Source organism: Mustela putorius, unplaced genomic scaffold, assembly GCF_011764305.1.
Source record: "Mustela putorius furo isolate JIRA1106 unplaced genomic scaffold, ASM1176430v1.1 tig00537350_pilon_pilon_pilon, whole genome shotgun sequence".
In the NCBI taxonomy this organism is placed as follows: domain Eukaryota; kingdom Metazoa; phylum Chordata; class Mammalia; order Carnivora; family Mustelidae; genus Mustela; species Mustela putorius.
Genome location: NW_025422471.1, coordinates 7,283,332 through 7,300,094, shown reverse-complemented (window position 1 = coordinate 7,300,094; position 16,763 = coordinate 7,283,332). Strand labels below are relative to the sequence as shown.

Genomic DNA, 16,763 nt, shown 5'->3' with positions numbered 1-16,763 from the left:
GGCCCAGGAGAAGGAGAGCAAGAGAAGAAGGAGCCTGCCAATTCCATATGAACACGTTAACACATCTTCCCTGGAATCTTATTTCCACCTCCATCTCTGTGACCTCCTCCTTCTTCGTAATACCCACCACCCCCACCGGTTCTGGTGTCTGCTGGTCACTCTGTGCTCCCTTGACTCTGAGAGCCGACCTAGGTTTACTCTTGAAAAACTCCAACTTACCTTTTCAAGTGCCTTCTACCCACCCCTAACCAAAATTTTCATTCCTGAATGAATGAAAATACACTATTTACTAGGAAAGGAAGCTGATTAATTCAGCTTTAAATGGGATGAAATCCTGCCTGCTGCCCATACACTTCAATTCACTTTTGCTTTTCCAGTCGCCGAAGAGATAGCTGGAGACGCCACTGTCCTTCCCTGAACTCTGGGTCGGCAGCCTGACTTCAGGCTGGTCCTGTAAGATTTCTGCCGATGGGTGGGCCTTCCTGTCCAAGAGGCCAGCCAGATCACATTAGAGACTTCCCTTTCCCAAACAAACGGGTCCTGGATATCCATGGTAATCTTTGTGAAGTCTTAGGAGCTCCCAGCCTTCACCCTGCAAACCTATGAGTTTCTCTATCGGTGTTCTTTGGTCATCAGTCTCCCCCTTGATTTCATCCTCCCCTGGTCTTTATTCTCCCAAAGCTGTGATTGATTCTCTAATTAGAGAACTCACAAACCTGGGAGCAATGTTGTACTATTGAGGAATGGAAGGATAATTGGAACAGGCATGTTCTCGATCTCAAATTTCTATCAGGAGAACAACATAACTGTTTCTTGTTTTCTTCACCTACAAATGTGGGTGGAGTAGACAGAAGTTCTTAGCTGGTAGAGATTTGCTGAAGAGCACTTTTCAAAGAGCATGGCCTTCTTAGGGGGGCCTGGGAGAATCTTATTTGCAGAAGGGATTTTTAAGGGATTCAGTGCTGGGGGGTGGGTGTTGGGGGAGATGGCTGGTGGTCTGTAGAGTTTTAAGTGTTGCAAGCTACTGTCCTAGAGGCTGGCTGTGGCTCTCAGAGCCCCACACTAAAATTCGGCCTCTCTGGTGTGATCACAGGGTTGAGCTGGGACACCCTTTAAGACTCTGGGCAAAGTGTCTTCCACCTGAGTCTCATCCACAGCGAGCTCCCTGAACACAGGCTGTGTGTTTCACGAGATGATCCACAGCTGTGGCAGGCTGAGAGCTCAGTGGATGAGTTGTTCTAAGCTGCTAGAATCATCGCTCCATGGCTCGTACTGAGTAGTTACATTCATTCAGCACGGGCGTTTTCTCACCACTTTTGAAAATCAGATGGGACGCTGTCCACGTTTGCTTTGGAATTGGAGGATGATGGTCTCTTTAAAGGGAACTCAACTATCTATCACTACTTACCTTCTGTATCGTAATATTCAGATAAGATTACTTTTTTTCTGTTCGCCAATTTCATAGATAGTTACAAATCATATGGTTACTATCGGTATATCCTATATAGAAATTATAGAGAACTATATACTAGAAATATAGCCTTATGTGACCAAGTGTGGCCTTGATAAGATCATTTGAGAAGAGGAGGGGGAAAGTGCTTTGGGAAGGGCACTCTCATTTAAACCAGACATGAGTCCCTTACAGTGTCTCTCCTGCCATACCAGGGACTTGGAATGCCTCTTGGACAGAAATCCTCCATATTTTTAGGGACAATTTTTTTTCTCTGACTACAGAAAAATTATTGCCTGAAACAAAAGCATGGGTTGGAAATGAAGAAAGAAAAGCTAGCTGTCACACAAGAAAACAAAAAACACAGGTGACCTGAATATTAACTGTCCCTGGGGTAATGCAAGTGACAGCATGTTGACAGAGTTTTCCTGTGAGCAGACACACAGGCATTCTGACTCACCAGTGGCATATTGGAGATGGCGAGGTGTCTTGGCTCCCTTCTGATCTTGACTGAAAAATTCGCTTTGAAGGCAGGTTCATCAAAGCAGGGAAAGGCCATTCTGGCTGCAGTGGGTTCAAAGTGCGTTGATGCCAGTACTCTAAAATTATGGGGAGTGAAATAAAAGTACAGCATAAAGCACCAGGGACTCTAAAAGAGATGTGTGTTTGGTTCTTAATTTCTAAAGATACCATAAGATTATGGATTATACTACTGAAAAAAAAAATCTTTCATAGAACAAAAGTTATCATAAACTAAGTAAAAAGGCAAACAAAAAAACTGGGAAAAAGGATTGAAAGCTATTTGACAAAAAGGGTTAATAGCCTTGACAGAGGATGAACACTTAAAAATGAGTAACATGGGGCACCTGGGTAGCCCAGTGGGTTAAAGCCTCTGCCTTCGGCTCAGGTCGTGATTTCAGGGTCCTGGGATCGAGCCCCACATCGGGCTCTCTGCTCAGCAGGGAGCCTGCTTCCCTTCCTCTCCCTCTGCCTGTCTCTCTGCCTACTTGTGATCTCTGTCTTCCAAATAAATAAATAAAATCTTTAAAAAAAAAAAAGAAGTAACATTATGCCAGCAACCAAGGGGGATAGCAGGTACAGGTAATAAACAGGCAACTCGCTGAAGAAGAACCTACAAATAGTAAACTTATCAAAACCTGCTCAATTTCCTTAATAATCAATGAACTGTAAGTTACAGGGACATATCTATTGGCTTTTTGGCTCTAAAAAGACTGCCCATATATGGTATTGGCTACAGATGTGGAATATGGCAAGGGATATCAAAAGACTGTAAACCCTTCAACTTAGCAATTTTATGTCAAGGAATTTACTCTAAGGAAATAATTAACAAAGATATTGCTGTTGCTGAAAGGGTGGAAACAACCTAATCTCTGTCAATGGGGTATGAGTTAAATCAGAGCACATACATTTAATAAACTCATTAAAATAACATACAGTGATAGATATCCACATGAACATCTCCTCAACATATTAAAATAAGATCCTTTATAAGATGGAAAATATAGCTCCATTATATATATAATGTATATCCATACCCAGAGAGAAGTCTGGAAGTATGATCCCTAAAATAAAAGTAGTAGTTATTTTTAGGGGCTGTGATAGGGACAAAATTTACTTTCTAAAAAATTATTTTGGGTAGCATCTGACCTTTTTTTACCTCAAAAGAATAATATGGAATCAGAAAAATAAATGAGTATAGGGGCACCTGAGTGGCTCAGTGGGTTAGGTCTCTGCCTTCAGCTCAGGTCATGATCTCAGGGTCCTGGGATCGAGCCCCGCATAGGCTCTCTGCTCAGTAGGGAGCCTGCTTCCCCATCCCCCTCTGCCTGCCTCTCTGCCTGCTTGTGATCTCTCTGTCTGTCAAATAAATAAATAAAATATTAAAAAAAAAAGAAAAGAAAAAAGTGAGTATAATCTACTAACAAAATTTTAAATCTACTAACAAAATTTTACTTTATTTTTAAGATTTTTATTTATTTATTTGATGTAGAGAGAGAAGCGGGGAAAGAGGGAGAGAGAAGGAAAGAATAAGCATAAGCAGGGAGAATGGCAGACAGAGGGAGAACCAGGCTCCCTGCTCAGCAAGGAATTCGATTCGGGACTCGATCTAGGACCTTGGGATTATGACCACTGAAGGCAGCAGCTTAACCAACTGAGCCACCCAGGCGTCCCTAAAATTTGATTTTAAAATACAGCATAAGGGTGCCTGGGTGGCTTAGTGGGTTGAGGGTCTGCTTTTGGCTCAGGTCATGATCTCAGAGTCCTGGGAAGGAGGCCCAGGCCCAGCTCCCTGCTCAGTGGGGAGTCTCTTTCTCCATCTCCCTCTGTCCCTCCACTGCTCCACTTCTCTCTCTCTCAAATAAACACATTAAAAAATAATAAATAAAATTCAGCATAAAATCCCCCAAAATAGATTGCCTCCTTAAAAACAGAACAAAAGCAAGGCAGATGAGGGTCTTTAAAAAAGCTTTAACTAAGAAAAAAAAAATTTTCTTCTAATAGCGTTCTCCAAACATACATGGAAGTCTTAATCCCTTGTATCTGTGAAGATGACTTTGGAAAAAGGGTCTTCGCAGATGTCATCAAATGAAGATGAGGCCATGAAGTTGGACCTTAGTCTAGTAAGACTAGTGTCCTTAAAAGAAGAGGAAAACTTGGGGAATGACCACATGATAACAGGCAGAGTCCAGAGAGATGTCGGTAGGAGCCAAGGAATGCCAACAATCGGTGGCCTCCACAAACTAGAAAGAGGGAAGGAAGGGCTCTTTGCAGAGATGTAGAGAGAGCCTAGCCCTACTGATCCCTGGATTTGGACTGCTGGCCTCCAGAACTGAAAGAGCAGAAATTTCTATTGTTCTAAGCCACCCAGTCTATGGTACCTCATTATAGCAGCTCTAGGGAGCTTATCCTAGGCCAGGAGAATTAAAGATGTTTATTATATATCAGAATTCTAAACAAATAAACAAATAGTTACTTTGGCAGAGCTGAAGGAAAGAAAACTGATTAAAACAGAATGAAAAAAAAATGAGATCCAAAAAACAAAAGAATCTATGGGCTATTTTTAGCTACATAAATGAAACACAAAATCAAAACATTCAACCATCAAGGGAGTGTTAAGAAATAATCCATATGAAATAGCACGGGCAGCACTTGGAGTTTAAAAAAAAAAAAAATAGAAAGAAGTACCTCACTTCCCCTTCCTTGGTCCTGTAGGTGCTTTTATAAAATCCATTCAAATGCTCAGAAAGATTGCCAGAGTAGTCGATGACAACTGTGTACAGGAGTCCGACAGCCAGAGGCTCGGGAGCCAGAAGTGCGATTTGCTCGTGAGGCGGGTACTCCAGGACTCTCAAGGGTTCTGCAGACAGCCTCTCTCCGACTCTCTTCTTGAGGGTGGCCTTAGATATTTGCAGGAGGTGACTATGCAGGATGATGGTACTCGTAGGCTGGCTGGCTGTGATTTCTATTTCCGTGGTTCCCTCGAAAGTCAGAGTGGTGAGATTTGCATGGATCAGGAGATCGTAATGCACTGGGGTGATGTGCTCAGGAAGTCGCATTTTCTCCCAAGGGAATGGAGTCCCATTGCTAGCTTTTGGAGATGAAGTGTCACTGCTCTGACACCACGAAGGAGTTGACACAGTTAAGAGAATCAACAGTAAGGATGGTAGAAATGGCATGGTCACCGGTGGCCACCTGATGAACAGAGATAACATCTTCTTGCTCCAACTACCTAGCGGCAAAATATATAAAAGCACCCCCCCCCAAAAAAATTGAGTCACTAAAATATTATCAAGACAGCAAAATTTCACAATGTATCTACCCAGGATTAACTGATACAAACTTCCAAAAGTTCTAGGTCTTTACCTGAAAGTAAAATGACCTTCCCTATGCTATTGATTCACACAAGAAAGAAGTTACTGGTTAACAACAATCTTCACACCTATTAAAATGTATCATTTGGCTCCCCAAGTTTAAAAGAACTCTATTTGTCAGGGTTCTTGGTTGAAAGCAACAGAACAAGCTAAGTAGTTCTCCAAAAGTGTCACAGACTTGTCAGGACACTTGGGAAGCCAGCCACATGAAAGAGGCCAACATGGACAGCCAGAACCATGTCGGAGAGATTGACCTGATGGCCACGCCCCACGACCCTGGGCCTTGGAGGAAGCTGCCCTGCTGTGTAGGGACCAGCTACTGGATGCTGCCGCAGCCACTGCCAATGTGAGGTCCCTACTGCCCCTGCAGCTTCGCAGGACTTTGTTCAGGCAAGGTAGGGTATCACACCACCAGTCTGGGAGGTGGGAAGAGCAAGAATCTGGATTTCACAGCTGCTGCAGTCAGTAGAGGACAGTCTGGCTCCCCGCCAGGCTTCCAAATAGAGAATTTGTCACATACAGGAAGCATAGGTAGGAGACACAGATGCTGAGTAGCAGGGGGGTGGGGGGGGGCAGGTATCCATTAACAGTAACCCTTAATACCAGCGGTATCTGTCAAATATCATGCCAACAGTTCATCTAATCTGTATTAGCCAGGGATGACTTAAAGGGTTTATGGTGATTTTCACAGCAATAGTTTGTGTCAAACATAACAATCTCCTGGATACCCTCTTACAGTCATCCAACAAAGATATTTTGGGGGCACACGGGTGGCTCAGTGGGTTAAAGCCTCTGCCATTGGGCTCTCTGCTCTGCAGGGAGCCTGCTTCCCTGTGTGTAGGTGTGAGGTATAATAATACACAAGACACAAACCCCACAGTCAAGGACTTCAAAATCTGGAAAGGCAGAAAGCATTCATACACAAATGGCAGAATGCAACAGAGAAAGTGTGAAGCATTCTAAGAATGATAATGACAGATACTGCTGGGGGAGAAGAGAGTGACATTGCTGCACAGAGAGCACTAGAGCATGGTTTGGAAGGATGGGTTGGGTTTGGAAATGAAGGGAGGGCATTAAAGACACTTTATTTTAAAGGTCTGGGGACACAAAAGGAATGTGAATTATAAGGGAGTTGGCAACCATGGCTGAGAACTGAACATTTCTCTCTCTTAGACAAAGACACTTCTTGAATGGGTGTTTGCCAGGATGCATCTGTTAGATGAGTCCTGGTAAGCGGTCTCCATTCCCTCAAGCTCCTTGGGCTCCTGAACATATAGATCAGATGAGAAAAGTAGTCCTGCTACAGTGTGGTACACGGGATTCTACCTCTATGTCAGTGGTTCTCAACTCTAGCTGCGTATTAACATCACCAAGGAAGCTTTCAAAATGACAGGGGCCTGGGTCCCAGTCTAGAATAGTTAAACTGAAATCTATGGTGATGAGGTCAGGGAACCAGAATTTTTAAAAAATCTTCCCAGAGATTCTATTGGAAAGCCAATCTGTGAACCTTCTAGACAATCCTTGCCAAATCCTGGTCTTGAACCCTATGTGGAGGAATACCACTTCAAGGTAACAACCGATGTGCTCTCCCAAACCCTCACTCCCCATCCTGCGCCCCTGCTTAAGGTGCCTACATCCCCCTCCCCACAGAGCAGACCTGGAGGCAAAAAGAAAGGAACCTACTACAGTAGAGACAGTCAAGTACAGAGGCACCATAACCTCGGTTCAAAAGTCTTCACCCAGACGAAAGGGAAGAGAGAATTAAAGTTTCAACAGGGAGAACAGGTTTTTTATGTGCTTCTTCTTTTTGTATGTGTGTGTAGGAACCAACTAGAGGATGCTTCTGGCCATGGAGAACTGAGCGATCTGAAGACGTATGAAGTATAAACATCAAAATCGTAAAGGGTTCCCCCTTTTACTTCCTCAGGCAGAATTCTAGGGCAGAGGCAAAACGATGGATTTCCCTTGAAGCTGGGACATGAGAAATAAAGGGAACTTGCGTGAGACTTCCATTTTGAATTTCTGATGGTAGTGGCTTTGTGGGTGCAGCCCAGGCCCCCAAGAAGGTAGGGAACACCATGAAGGTGGTAGGTTCAGGCACGGGAGGACCCCAGAAGTCCCCAAGTGTTCCCAAAAGTCCAGGAGGAAATCTAAAAATTCCAGCTGGTTCTGAGCTGACAGCCAGGCCTACAGGCAGCTAAAGGAGTTGGCAGTGGGACCCATGTCCAAGGCTTTGCAAGGTTGAGTCCATGAGGAGACGGAATCAAAGGGAACATGGCTGTGTCTCAAAAGAGGACAGAATGCCAGGAAACCACGATGGAACATGTAACGTGTATGGCATAAATGTCAGAAGACTTATACTGATATGTAATACATATTACACTTACAGTCAGAAAAGAAAACCTGGTTTTGCTTTCTTGTTCCGCCACCAACTATGTGACCTTGGACAGGTTATTTAATCCCTGTTTCGTTCTCTTCATGGGTAACTGAGAAAATAATACTTCTGTCACAGCATGTTGTAAAGACTGAGTTAAAATATTCTCAATCATTCATTCCACAAATATTTACTGAGGACCTGTTATGGGCCTGGGATCTGGCTGGACACTAGCAATATAAGTTTGTAACCTCAGACTGCTTATGGGGCTCAGGGTGGGGAGGAATTTTTAACCGCGATTAGGGTGGTTAAAACACACACACACCTCTTGAAAGAGAGTAAAAGGCCGAGCGATTTCTAATGGGGGCTCGTGGAGGATATTTTAGCTGAGATTTAAAGAACAAATTCAAATTAGCTAAGAAAAGAAGGTAGTTTTCAGACAGAAGGGATAGGAAGCGTATTTGTAGGCACAGAGGCAGTAGAGAGGCCTGGTTATGAGGGTTGGGGAAGCTGAGGCACAGCATAGAGCAGAAAGACGCCTCTGGAGGGGAAGATGGGGGCCAGACCACCACTCCGCTGTAGGCTTGTTAAGGAATTGGGCTCCCAGCCCAAGTGCAATGAGTAGTACTGGGTGTCAAACTAGAAGGTCCTAGGATGCAGTTCACACTTAAGAAACTACATGGCTCGAGAAAGGAGCTGGGGGGTGGCCAAGAAACCAGTTAGAAAGGAGTCTGGACAAAGTAAACTAGTAGCTTGTACTCTGAGAGTGGGAGGGAGTAGGAGAGGGGAGAGACAGACGCATGGATGCACTCAGGCATCTACATTTGGGGTGGACTGGAAGTGCAGGGTGACTGAAAGAACACATCAGAAAGGCTGCCAGGTTTCTAGAATGAGCATCTGGGCAGTCCTAGGTGCCATTTTCCGAGAAGAAGACCAGAGGTGGGAGAGTTCTAAACGGGAGGAGAGGGCATTGACGGTTCATTTTTTAAATGTTTGTGATATCTCTGAGATATCCAAGGAAAAATACCAGCAGACAGATGAATACACGTGTTTAGGGCACAGAGATTAAAAAAAGTTTTCAAGGAGGTTCCTGTCCTTTACTGCATTTCTTTACAGTTTTTAAAAAGTACCTGCCTTTGGCATCTGATTTTACTAAATAAAGCATCTCTTCCAGTCAAGGTGCTGGTAACAGAGTTCCTAACTTCACCGCCAGGAAGAGTTCAAGTTACTTTAGGAAATTTACTTAGCCCGCCTTGGGTGATTATGACTTTTCTCAGGCACGAAGGAGGCGGAGGCAACAGATCCTGGATTAGCTCAGCCTTCCCTTTATTGGAACACTCCTCAATGTGGAATCTACCACCAACAGGTAAGGGACTTTCTCCCAGAATGGTCTGAATGATGAAATTAACAGGCATTGTAATAGTTCGTCACTGCTGGCTAACAAACAAAAAATGCTGAATTAACTTGAATATTCTTTTTTAACCAATTAGAATTTTTTTCCTTTAGGCCCACCTGAAAATGGGCTATGGTACCAGCACAATTCCAAATCCTTGGGAAAAGCAAAGCACTGGCCAACTTTTTAAAGGTTTTTGTTCTTGTTTTTCCTCCTGAGTTGAGAGCAGATGATACTCCGGGTGGGCATCTGCCAGGAAACTGAGCTCTTCTTACCGAACCCGACCTACACAAAGAACCTCCAGGAAAATGGCAAGGAAGGGGCTGCTCTTCTCCTTCCATGAAATGAACTTGCAGGCCCCCCTGGCAAATAAGGCACCCAGAGAGGAAACTGTAGTCTGCTCCAACAGTAGAACTTTATCTGAATAAAACTCAGCTAGAGCCAGAGTGAAGGGAAGACCATTGCTGGGAGTAAGTACAGGAGAAGCAAGGAAAGAACTGATCTTGGGGACATTTCATGGACTCCGATCCTTCAACACGCCCAACCAGAAGTTAATGCCAAGCCACGTTCGCTTCTCTGCCAGCTATCCCCAAGGTACCCTTCTCAGCCGAACGCGCCGTCCTCCCCGCCCCCTCCATTTGGCGCCACTCGCGAAGCGGGGGGGATCCGGAGGCTGGCAGGAGCCCAGCGGCGAGGCGTGCACCGCAGGGAGGCTCCGGCGAGTCGGGAAGCGGCGCGGCCGCGAGAACGCGCGGAACAGGCGCACTGGCCCTGAGCCCCCCGCGTTCTCCCGCCCGAGAAGGACCCGAGCAAGGCTAGGCTGGTCGCCCAACACAGCGCCTCCCCGCGGACCCGGGCCCCGGTCCCACGACTCTCCCCGGCCCGGCGTCCCCCGGCCTCGCTCTCCTCCGCCGCACGCCAGGAGTCTTCGGGCCTCCCCGGCGGGCATCCGGAGGTTGCCCGGAAAGCCTTTCTCCAGCCCCGCGACCGCTCCCCGAGGGGTGCCTTGGGGACCTGCGCGCTGTACCTGGGGGGTGATCCGCGACGCGACCAGCTCGCCCTCGCGCCGCTGCCGCCGGCCTCCGCTACCCCGGAACAGAAAGTGAAAGCGGAGCCCGGGCAGCGGCGCGAGCGCGCCAGGTGCGCGTCGGCCGGGGCGCTCCTGACGGGCGCCGGAGAACCCCCGGCGGAGGCGGGAGCTGGGGAAGGAGAAAGCTAGCCGTGGGGGCGCGCGAACGAGGCCGCGGGACCCCGGACGGGAATTCACAAATGCGTGCTGCGCGCAAGGGAAACGGCCGCGTTGCAGTACAGGGGGCATCGGTGGGGAGGAGCACTCCTGCCCGAACGCAGACCATTCAGAGTGTGTCTTTGCGGCTGTAGTTTTCGACGGTTACCCTCCGGCGCAGCGAGGGCTTAGAGAACATTAAGAAGGGGTGGGTGCTGCGGAAAGTGACCCAGGCTGGACTCCAGCTCGCCCCTCCAAGGAGACTGCACGCGCTCCACGCCAGTTGGACTCAAGCGGTGTCCATCATCTCGTCTCTGCAAATGGGCTACGAGCTCGTGGCCCGCCTCCGAAAGGAACCGGAGCCGCCCAGCGACTCATTCTGGGAAATGCTGAATCCTTGGGCATTTAGTAGAGGAGAGTTACTCTAGGAGATGCTTCAGGGTAGGAAGGGGATACAGATAGCCTCCCAGGAACTTCCCCGCCACCCCCTAGGGACCCTCGGGCCCCCAAGAGTTGATGCTCCCCACATTAAAACATTCCCTCTGCTTTTTCAAATCAGATAACCATTTCTCCGCTCCCCTTAGAACATGAAGACTGGACTGAAATATCCAAAAAAGCCCATCTTTAAACAATTGAGGGTAAATGAGGTAACAAGACAAGAAAACACAGGCTTCATATTGATCAAATGCTACAAGCTGGTGAGTGGACCAACACCCCCGGGATCTTTTTCTTACTGTACTCAGGCTATCTCCTATCTTTTCTTTCCTAGCCTTCCCTTTGAGAGTTTGGGGTTCCAAGTCACTGGAACAGTATTTCTCAACTTTTATTTCTCAATTTTATGTTCGTTTTGAAAAATAACAAAATATATTTTGTTCTGCATATTCTCTCCAGTCAAGGATATTTTGTAATATAAAAATAACATTCTGTCCCCGGCCCCAAAGAGGGTGAGAGCAAGGCAAGTTGTTTTCTTTACAGTTCAGCAAGAAATGGGCTTTGGGATTAGGTGATTTTTTCTTCATTTGCAATTGTGGCAGGTGTGTCAGCCCATCGCTATAGCCTCCAAGGCCTCCAGATGTCAGTGAGTGATCTGCTTTGCTCAGATGAGAACTTCTTATGCAGTAAATTCATGCATGCTTTGTGGATCTGGAGGGACAAATGGAAGATCTCCAACACAGGCATATTGAATAATAGCAGGTGTTCCCTAAGAATCTAACAAACCCCTTAGCAGGAACTGTGATCACTTTCCAATTCACCTGTTCACTGAAAGCAACAAATAATAAATAAAGCCAACCTCATTTTGTGTTTAGTATGCATGTAATTTAAAAGATGGAAAAGAAGAATGAAATAGCCAAAATGTCCAGTGACATTTTAAAGACTAATGTCTATGTTGCTTCAGTGAGGGTTGAACCACAGAGAACAGAATCCTTTCAAGCTCTTTAATGAAAAAAGGATTTATTGCCGGCTTTTACATGACTTACATAATAATCATACAGAAGTTTTAAAAACACACACTAGGGGGAGCTTCCAAGAACAAATTCCAAAGCCATAATGTAGAACTTGGCCACCATTGGAACTAGTTCTCTTGCCACAACTCAGAAGCCATCTGCTCAGTTGGGCGTCAGCTAGCACAGGGGCTGGCTTCGGAACCATGTCATGATGTTACAGTCTGTCCAGCAAAATGAGTAGCTCAATCCGGGCCTCTCTCTGCACTTAAAACTCAGTTTCAAATTCAGCTGCCCTACCAGTGCTTCTGTTTGGTGGAGCCTAATGAAGACCCAGAACCTAGGTGCAGGAAGATGTGGGAAAAGAAGTATTTGCTCTCCAGACTCTAAGGTGGAGTGAGGAATTCTGATACAAGGTGGGAAGACATACTGAGTAAGCCAGTTACAATATGCACCATAAATATTAAACTGTATCGAAACTGAACAAATAGGGGCACCTGGGTGGCTCAGCCAGTTAAGCAACTGCCTTCAGCTCAGGTCACGATCCCAGGGTTATGGAATTGAGCCCCGTTCCAGCTCCCTGTACAGCAGAGAGCCTGCTTCTCTCTCTCCTGCTGCTCCCCTGCTTGATCTCCCCCTCTGTCTGTCAAATAAATAAATAATTTTTTTTAAAGAAACTGAACAAATACAAAAACAATTATAAGGAGGTCCCAAGTAATTTTGAACATCTTTATGGACAAAAAACAGTAATTGGAAAATTGATGGTAAATCTAATGAGAGGCATGGGACGCTTAGGTGAATGATGAATATTTATTTATCTCTGTGACATAAACACACTGCCAACCATCAAGTTATGATTTATTATCTTTGAATGTCTCTAGTGGCTTTTCTCCCCACTTTTGTCTGTTCAGCATGTGTTCTTCCCTTCCTGGAAAATGCATAGCTTCATAACTCAATCTCAGTCTAGGATGAACATAGCAACCCCATTCTCTGGCCACAGTGATTAGCCCAAGTGACATAGGCTGGCTGGGTCTGAGAACGCAGAAGAGGTTCCACAGGACCCACCAATACAGTCCTTGGCTTCATGCAGGTTAGAAATAAAAGAGAAGCCAAGAGGAAGTGAGAGCAGAATTTACTGAAGATGTAGAAAGACTAGAGATAGACAGACCATCTGGGAAACTGGGTCTTTGCTTGGGTCTGGGGGTTTTACTGAGAATTGCAATCTGGTGTACATATCCTCTAGGCATCTAGGAATTGGTCAAAACAAGGGTGAGTGTTCAAGTGTCCCTCATAAATCACTTTGGCCCTGGAGCCAGGGGTCTTGGCGTCAAGGTGTCTGGAAAACATACAGGATGACCTCAAGTGATCACCCCTCAGATGTTATCTATTGTGCTGGAAGAGTCAAAAAAAAAAAAAAATAACTCCTTGGCCTTTATAAGGAGGACCTACATTCACTCTACTATAAGTCATATGTAAGGTGGGGGTGTAGGTCCTAGCAAGAAAAGAAAGAGGAAAGGAGAAAAGAAATCAGGAGGAGTTCTTCATGTAGTCCCTCCCATTACCCTGTCTCACAAGGACTGACATGTGACAAAAGCCAGGGCAATAAGAGGCCTTGCCCAGCATTGTTCCGGCTGATGCTGGCAGAGAAGCTTCTTTTATCTTTTTTTGTGTGTGTGTGTGTGATCCCAGTGCTGGAAGAATACGGCCTTGGACTTAACAGGGCCAAATTTCCACTAGGACAATGCCTAAGAAAACGAACCCCATATCAAAGAGGACAAAAAGAAATAAGGGGCAGAGTTTGTGAGATCCCTTTGTTGTACACATTTTCTGATCTCTCCCTCAAGGCCTGAAGCTGCCTCCTTCCTGAGGCTAGTTCTTCAGGCCTTTGCGCCATCCAGCAAACTTCCAACAAACCAGCTCTTTTTGGATTAAAGCTTACTGAACTGGCTATCAGCGGCATGCAATTTTAAGAGAGGTAAAAAAATCACAGTCTCAATTTTATAAGCCACTAACTCCAATAGTCACTTAATGGAAGGTGGTGTCCTTTGTGTCGCATGGGACATGTGAGTTTTTTTTTTCCTTCACTTCCCATACATTGTTTGAAGTTGACTGACCTAGATTCCAATGAAGCCTAAACCTGAACTATATTTTACATCAACCAACTTGATTTAAGTAATTTTGATAATGTCCCTCAATTTCAGATAAGCACCCCCCCTAAGGTCCACTCCATTTTTTTTTTAAGATTTTATTTATTTTATTTGACAGACAGAGATCACAAGTAGGCAGAGAGGGAGGCAGAGAGAGAGGGAAGAGGAAGCAGGCTCCCTGCTAAGCAGAGAGTCCGATGCAGGGCTCAATCCCAGGACCCTGGGATCATGACCTGAGCTGAAGGCAGAGGCTTTAACCCACTGAGCCACCCAGGTGCCCCAGGTCCACTCCATTTTTTGACAGACTCCTTGATGAAGCTGCAAAGCAGAATCATCACATCTTCTCTACAACTGACTGTTGGATAGTCTGGAGAGCCCCAGAAATTTCACGGGCGATGCAAAGCAACCAAAAGAAAAGGACTGTGACACCAGGAAGGGAGGAGAGCCTATGGCTCCATGGGTCAGGCTTTGTTAAGTGGGATGCACGTGCGTGCGTGTGTGACAGAGAGGGATAAAGAGGAATTAGAAACTTTTCCTACCATTCACACTCAGATGTATTTCTTTTACTTGCCTTTCAGTGTCCTTAAAGCTCAGTTCTACTGTAAATTTGAATGGCAAAAAATCTGCCCCAGAATCTGTCTTTTCCGACACAGCAAGACCAGATCAAATCAGCATTTAGAAATATGGCATACGAAATAATCATTCACAACGATGTTTTAAATCAGGGGTGTGTTCTGAGGATTGATTAACATCCCCCTTTCTAAACAATGTGCGCATTCAGCACAGTCTTGTCATATTCTGTGAGTGATATCATTGCCTTCCAGGACATCAGCAAAAAAATGAACACATAATAGACTTTCATCAGCCGTGGATTTACTATTCGCCGTTTTGACTCTCTGGGGGAGGATTCCACATGTAGAACTTGAGTCGTTGGTAATTTCCCTGAGGTATGCATTAGAATTATATTGGCCTGGGTGCCTGGGTTGCTCAGTGGGTTAAAGCCTCTGCCTTCAGCTCAGGTCATGATCTCAGGGTCCTGGGATCGAGTTCTGCATCAGGCTCTCTGCTGATCAGGGAGCCTGCTTCCTCCTCTCTCTCTGCCTGCTTCTCTGCCTACTTGTGATTTCTCTCTGTCAAATAAATAAATAAAATATTTTTAAAAAAAATTCATTATTCTTTAAAAAAAAAAAAAAAGAATTATATTGGCCTAATGTGAGAGGAGTAGCCCCTTGATCCTTGAGTGGACCTGCCCAACCAACCAGGCAGAATCCACACCCCTGTCCAATCCTGCTTTTCTCTGTTCATCATCACAGGCATGGTCAATTTCTGAAGTGGCAAAAATCTGAAACAAACAAACAAAACTGAAGCTGCATTTCTAAAATTTCATGAAGGCGCTTGAAGCTGTCACAAAGCTTTAAAACTCACTTTACTGCATTTTACAGGAGAGAATATGTACTCAAATGTATTTAAAATTGCAGTCCTGCAAAGCCTTGCAAAAATCTGCTGTTACAGACTTCTCTGCTGGCAGATCGAGAAGGAAAGCAGGCCTGGGCATTCGGTCCCTTGGGCCCAGCTGAAACGTGAGGGGAAAAGGAGGTTGAAGGATTCCTGATCATGTCCTGAGCCTAGACGAGTACCAAAGTCAAAGCAAGAAAAAGACAGACCTATCCAGGAGCTCTGTGAAAATGGGGAGATGAGGCATAGAGTTCAGAAAGGAGCTCTCAAAGCAGGAGGAAACTGAAACTGGTAAAAGCATGAGTGGCCAAAGGCAGCGCATCTCAGTAATAAAAACTGGTGCATTTTGAGCATTTCCTGTGTGCTGAGTGCTGTGCCAAACGCTTCAGATAAAATGCATCATTTAATTCTCAGGAACACTCTAGGGTATGTTCTGTTATCATTTCCAGTGAGAGAAACAGAGGCTCTGTAAGGTAAGTTACCACTGGGGTGTACAGCGAGGCAGCGACAGAGCCAGGTGACTGGTGGAACCAGGATGAATTCTAGAGATGAAGTGCTTCTGCTTCTCAGAGCTCTCCTAGTGTAGGTTAACTTGCCTGCCATCTTGGTTTAAAAGGGAACAGTGAGGGGCAAGTGCGTTTGTGATCTTGCCTTCAATCTAGTCCCCTGAGCCATGAGCCATTAACACAACATTATCATCTCGGACCTCTGCTCCTTTACCCCTCAACCTTCCCCGGGCCTGTCAATATTACTTCCAAAGGGTGTCTTGACTCCTTCTCCTCCTGTTCATTCCAATTGCCTCCAGCCATCTCACCTGTGCTATTATAAATACCCTCTTAACTAGTACTGTAACTTCTAACTTCCTCTTCTTCAATCTGGTTTCTATACTGTCATCTGTCTAAGCTACCATCCAGGGGCGACTGGGGGCGTGGTTGGTTAAGCATCTGACTCTTGGTTTGGGCTCAAGTTATCATCTCAGGGTGGTGGGATCGAGCCCCACGTTGGCCCCACGTTGGGGTTCTGCACTCACTCTCAAATAAATAAAGATCTTTAAAAGAAAAAAAAAGCAATTACTATGATGGGAGAAGGGGAGAGTATGTGGGGAACAGGGTGGGGGAAGGGTCTAAGGAGGGGACAGGAGGGACACAGAATCAAAAACATTGTCCAGTGAAAACATGGACTCAGAAACCTAAATAAAGTCCTGAGAAGATAGCCTTCCAACTAGAACCAAACGAAATCCAAAAACTGGGTCTCAAGCAGAGAGGCTACAACTAGATTCAGCCAGGAAAACAAGCTGAGAAAGTGTGTGAATAGAAGGTACTGATTTCTTGGGAGTGGGTAGGGAGAGGGTGGTGGGGATATGGACAGTGGGGAGGGTATGTGC

The 16,763-nt window shown here is 45.6% G+C and overlaps 1 protein-coding gene and 1 long non-coding RNA gene across 4 annotated transcripts in view; one reads left to right on the top strand and one right to left on the bottom strand.

Annotated features, from left to right (window-relative positions):
• Positions 1–10,273, bottom strand: part of ERAP1 (endoplasmic reticulum aminopeptidase 1) — a 39,445-nt gene extending 29,172 nt beyond the window's left edge. Inside the window, exons 1-3 of one of the 3 annotated variants that reach the window (XM_004769945.3) lie at positions 10,138–10,273; positions 4,658–5,201; positions 1,911–2,049 (exon numbers count right to left, since the gene is read on the bottom strand). In XM_004769945.3, coding sequence (XP_004770002.1) covers positions 1,911–2,049; positions 4,658–5,184 — 666 coding nt within the window. In that variant the 5' untranslated portion in view covers positions 5,185–5,201; positions 10,138–10,273. The remainder of the gene's footprint in view (positions 1–1,910; positions 2,050–4,657; positions 5,202–10,137) is intronic. The other 2 variants (XM_004769947.3, XM_004769946.3) reach the window with 2 other exon arrangements.
• Positions 10,274–14,150: 3,877 nt separating this feature from the next.
• On the top strand, positions 14,151–15,732 carry LOC106003546. Its single transcript, XR_001176097.2, has 2 exons — positions 14,151–14,871; positions 15,238–15,732. It is a non-coding gene; the product is annotated as an uncharacterized LOC106003546 (long non-coding RNA).
• The last annotated feature ends 1,031 nt before the right edge of the window (positions 15,733–16,763 follow it).